This window comes from Galeopterus variegatus, unplaced genomic scaffold, assembly GCF_000696425.1.
Source record: "Galeopterus variegatus unplaced genomic scaffold, G_variegatus-3.0.2 Scaffold4273, whole genome shotgun sequence".
NCBI lineage: Eukaryota > Metazoa > Chordata > Mammalia > Dermoptera > Cynocephalidae > Galeopterus > Galeopterus variegatus.
This window is the reverse complement of record NW_007730384.1, coordinates 117,778-123,531: the sequence shown is the minus strand read 5'-3', so window position 1 is coordinate 123,531 and position 5,754 is coordinate 117,778. Positions and strand designations below refer to the sequence as shown.

The 5,754-nt window shown below is 36.9% G+C and overlaps 1 protein-coding gene across 1 annotated transcript in view; it reads left to right on the top strand.

The window, feature by feature from the left end:
• Positions 1–5,754, top strand: part of MTTP (microsomal triglyceride transfer protein) — a 43,635-nt gene that overhangs the window by 2,477 nt on the left and 35,404 nt on the right. Inside the window, exons 2-3 of the mRNA XM_008587185.1 lie at positions 3,224–3,411; positions 4,677–4,820. Of these exons, the coding sequence (XP_008585407.1) occupies positions 3,224–3,411; positions 4,677–4,820 (332 nt within the window). The remainder of the gene's footprint in view (positions 1–3,223; positions 3,412–4,676; positions 4,821–5,754) is intronic.

Sequence of the window (5,754 nt, the reverse complement as noted above, 5' to 3'; positions counted from 1 at the left end):
TATCTTTGATACTTTTTTCTTTTTTCTTGTCTGCTTGTATTATTCCAAACAGCCCATCTTCAAGAACCGAGGTTCTCTCTTCAACTTCCATTATCCTGCTGGTTAAACTCTCCAATGTGTGTTTTATTTCGCTGAATAACTTCTTCAGTTCAGCAAGTTCTGCTACATTTTTTTTTTGTCTTTTTTCCGTGTCCGGCAACGGATCGCAACCCTCAGTGTTGCCCCCGTACCGGACCGGGGACCGGCAACGGGATCGCAACCCTCAGTGCTGCTCCCGCGCCTCGCTCAGCCAGTGAGCGGGAGCCGGTCTGTATGTGGGATCCGAACCCTCGGACGGGAGCGCCGCCGCGCTTCCCAAGCGGCGCACTATCCAGTGTGCCACCGGGCCGGCCCCTGAGTATGGATTTTCTAACCACTCAAATTTTCCCTACTTTTTCCTAATTATAGTTTGTAATAGTGGGTCTATTCTTCGTGCTTCTTTGGGTATTCTTTATAAAGTACTTTTACTTTCCATTTAATTTTGATACCTTTAAACCAGAATGGTTCTTGGATTTCTAGTTTTTATCTCAATCTTTGGCCCTACCATTACTTTTCAGTTCATTTACATTAATTATCTTCCTTTTTTTTTTTTCTGACCCTTCATCCTACTTTCTTACTTCTGACCTTATAGTTTTCTATTGGGTTCTTAAATTCCATTACTCATCACCCTTATCACTGTTGCACATCTCTTCACACCTCACCTTTAACTATCTCTGCTTTGTCTTCTTGTTCTAGCCAATTAATAGTGCTATTGTACTCCTCTAAGTTTGATAAATAACATTTTAAGATATTTCATTAAAAGTTCAAAATTAAAAGTTTTGTTGCTTTTAAGTCACTTAGAAATCAATTCTCAATGCACTTGAAGGGGCAAATTGAAGAAGTACTGACTCCTTTTTGGCTAAAATTAACTTCTCTTTCAGTTTTATCTAACATCAGTTTCACGTTATGTATACTCAGAAGAGCAACACTAAAAAAGAAATAAAGTCAACAATATAAATGGAACATGTCCCCAGTGCCAAGTGTTGTCAGATCTCTGAATAACATAAACAGAGAAATATTTATCAAAGAGGGAAGGATAGCAGGGACAATGCTATAGCACAATCTACTTATTTGAACCATTTTAGGCTCTATCTCCAATTGAAGGAGGTAGGAAAAAGCTTTGGGAGAACAAGGCCCATTCCTTCCTGTGCTTTATCACTTCTAAGTCATAATCAAGAGCTGATCAATTATATGTCCATTTTCATATTCTTTTGACCAGTAAACTAAAAGTAAGAAAAAAGTGAACAACTAGATAGTTTGTAAAACTTTGGAATTTAGGAAAGTTTACCTTCTGCTAGATTTTTTATAGTTGTTTTAATCAGAAAACACCTTCATGTAGACCACAAAACTTGGATTTCCATACATTCATAGATCAAAATGTGTGTTATATCTGCTGTTGGGTTGAACTTGAAGTCAAGTTATGTCAGCTCTCATATAATGCTTACCTTTCAGAATTGCTGTGAGAATTAGATAAGCCAACATGTATTTCGTTTATGCTGTACATGGAATTTGATAGGTATTATGAAAAGAAGGCCACCCTGGCCAAAATATCTTTCCTGGCTGGAGAGCCAGTGTTTGAAGCTGCTTCAGAGTCCCAAGTTAAAATGCAGAAGAGATGGAGATAGGGGAGGTTGGAGGGAGTCACAGACTTCATCTCCTGATTCAAGGTTTTTTCCTGCTTTTCTTTGCCTTCCATATCTCAGACATCATGTTCTGCCTGCCTCAGTGCTTGAAAACTGTTTGTTTTTGTGTATATATACATGGATACCTGCTCCCACACTTCCTTCTCCTGGCTCTTCTTGATTCCTATTAAAATCCTTGTCCCCTTTCTTTTAAGGTTTGTCAGGTCATGTATCTTCACCACTCAAACTCTCTGGCGGCTTCCCATTTCACTCAGAGTCAAGCTCCAAATCTATGCAAATATCACCCTGAGTCTTCCTGCCACCCATAGACACCTGTTTGACTTAATCTCCTCCTTTCTCTGGGCAGTAGGTACTGTGGTATAGGTGGTGGAGACTATGGAGCAGATTGTTACTGTGGAGATGACAAAGACTTTTCAGACGTTTTCTTAATTTTTTGGCTGTGCAAAGTAATTTTACTTCCTTTCTCAGCTGCCTCACTTCTGGTGTAGTCACCCCCAACCCCTTTCCTGCCCCCTCCCCATATGCATATTTCCTAAGGAAAAAGGTTATGGTTACCTATTATGGTTAACTAGGCATTGCAACTCCATCAGTATGGAGGAATAATGTACATTGAAATATGTTTTTACTATCTCCTGAGAACCATGAATAGAAAATATACAAAAAGAATTTGTATGACCATAAACTTCAAGTCATCTCTGGGAAAGACTTGATCCTACTCCTTCGCATTTCTTTGGAATAAGTTAAACTGAATTGGAGAGTGTGTGAACTCACCCATTTATCAATTCCTTGCCTCGGAGTACTGACTTGTATACTATTTGATATTAAATTGCCCTTGCCAAATTTAAGCCTGTGCTAAGATTTTATGTAGTAAAACATCATTTTATTCAGGTACAGCTAATTTAAATTTACATATGCATACCCCTGAGATGATCCTTTGTACTGAAAGTTTGCTAATTAAATTACTAGAGTAAATTATACTGGAGGGATATTCCTTAAATATCAAAAATATCCAAATAAAAAATAGAAAAATATCCAAATTAAAGAATTGCCTCCTAATCCCTAAAATTGCTTTGGCATTGATCTGTTTGCATTCAAATAATATGTTAATTACCAATAGTTCTTATGAAAGTTATAAAGCAATTCATGGCAGAATCTCTTCTTGAAATCATATTTACATGATTAAAAGAAATACAATGGCATTTCTTTTAAAAATATTGTATAGTTCAACCAGGAGAATATTTGGATAATCTGATAATTAATTAGGAATATAAACTAAGGTTTCCTGAAATAGAAGCTTATTTGTTCATTAGTTTATATATTTATTTTTCAAGTCAACAATTTTAGCAGATGGAATAGAACCATATTTCATTCAGCAAATATTTACTAAGCTCCCACTGAACCCCACAATGCTAGAGGAATGCACCGACGGTGAGACAGCATGTTCACTGGCCTGACGGATGGCTTACAATTGAAACTTGACTTGTGTCACTATCTTTACGCAGGTCACACAACTGGTCTCTCATTAAATAATGACCGGCTGTATAAGCTCACATATTCCACTGAAGTTTTTCTTGATCGAGGCAAAGGAAAACTCCAAGACAGTGTGGGCTACCGAATTTCATCCAATGTAGATGTTGTGTTACTGTGGAGGAGTCCTGATGGTGATGATGACCAACTGATCCAAATCACGGTGGGCATTTTCTACCAGAAAAATGCAAAAATTGGATGTGAGCAAAGTCTTTGAGAAGTGTACCATTTGACTGCATTTGTTCTGTGACCTTGGTTATATATACATTTAGTTTGTTACCTATCACTAAAACAAGGAGATCTACAGTTTTGAAGTTTTTGCTGATCAAAAGTGATCTGTTGAAGCAGGCAATAGAAGGTATATGCTGGTGAGTAACTGGAGTATGAGGTCCAATTCTATATATTATATTAATAGGGACATTAAACTAGGATCCATTCAAAATGTTCTGGAATACATGGCATGTGAATCTGGTCTGGAATTCATGTCATGTGAAAAGCAATTGAGACCACTCTAACTGAAAGAGGAGATAAATTAGGAGGTGCCTGAGTTCCTTGATTCAACAGGTGAAATTACCAGTGAGGGAGTAAACCTATTCTGTCTCCTTCCTGAGGAGGGAACTGGGTACTCCCCTGCATGACAGTGTTTGGTCAGTTACAATGGTTTAAATTTATTTGTTAACAAGGGAGGTCAAATTAGATAGTCTCTTCCAGTTTTAATATATGGTGATTCCATATTTGCTTTTCAAAAACCTAAAGGCAATAGATGCCTTTAGTAAAGTTCTTTACTCGTCTGCATGTAAATGTGAAACAGGTGTGTAGGACCAACTACTTGGAACAAGTAGTTGCCAATGTCTTTTATAATGAGGTGTCAATGCAAAACATTTACCAAGTGATCTTTGCTTCTTTGGATGTCTCTAATAGCTGTTGTGTTTTCCAGGTTGGATCAGAATTTCATCATCCATCTGTCTGAGCCAATTCTTGATAGAACAGTAAACTATTCTGCAGAAAACATTATATAGCATTATATATTACCTTATTCAGTAATTAAACTGTTTATCCTTAATTTTATATATACAGATGAGGTAGAATGGAGCAGGAGTCCTTTCAGACAATTGGTACAGTAAATGAAGTGGCAGCAACTGTTCAAAACAATTGAAGAGAGTGACGATGACATAAAAGACCTATATTTAAATCACAGTTATTTTAAGTCTGAAGTATTGGTATTTTGCCTTATTCAAAAACCTAATTTTTGAATATCTTCTCCATTCTTTTAAAGTGAATAGCAAGGTCCTGTGAGTCATGAATTTAAAAATGATGGAAGAAATTATGGCCAACCCTGTCTATTCCTTTACTATTTTGTTTTCTAAGAGACTCTGATGGAGACAGACATAGGAAGTTTTTCTAATAGGTTTCTTTTCATGACTCCAGATAAAGGATGTAAGTGTCGAAAATGTGAATCAGCAAAGAGGGGAGAAGAGCATCTTCAAAGGAAAAAATCCATCTAAAATCATAGGAAAGGAAAACTTGGAAGCTCTGCATAGACCTATACTCCTTCATCTTATCCATGGAAAGGTAAAAAGATTTTTGGGATTCCACATCTTATTTCTCCAACTTCCTATTTTCCTTCTCTTCAGTAGATATTCTTTTGAGGTAATCATGTTGTCATCACTTTTATGGTAAAAGGAATTATTTCAAGAACTAATAAACAGAATTTCCAAATTAAATGCTTCCAAAGTAAATCAGTGCTGAGTTCTCTTACATTTTCTAGCCAATTTGTTTCCTATTTTTGTGAAATTCTTTATAGTAGAATTAAGTATTTATTTATTGATGAAAGGCATTTTGAAAATATGCATTCCTCATTAAGTTAGGAAAGATTACAAATAGTATGATACAACAAGTCATCATAGCATGATTGGATAAAATCAGGAAAGTAGGTGGATTATGAGAATGAAATGATCTAACTTAACTAAGTAATATTAACTTGTGAGGATATCAGTATCTAGCAACAGTACAAAGGTAAAGCTTTCGAAAGGAGTTGGCATGTTTAAGGTACAGTTGATTTTTTAAAAAAGAGTTTAGAGATTATTTAAAAACTGTGACATGGAAAAGCATTTTATATATTAAAATAAAGAATGAACACTATAATATCCCTTTGAAAATATGCTCAAGAAATTCTGTAAGTATGCATGACTTATGGTTTGACTCTAGTCTATTAAAATGGTCCTAATAGGACCGGCCCGGTGGCGCACTGGATAGTGCGCCGCTTGAGAAGAGTGGCGGCGCTCCCGCCCGAGGGTTCGGATCCCACATACAGACCGGTTCCCGCTCACTGGCTGAGCGAGGCGCGGGGGCAACACCGAAGGTTGCGATCCCGTTGCCGGTCCCGGTCCGGTACGGGGGCAACACTGAGGGTTGCGATCTGTTGCCGGACACGGAAAAAAAATAAATAAATAAAAAAATAATAGTGTAGGTTAAAGGGTTTTTTTTTTTTTTTTTTTTTCCCTTG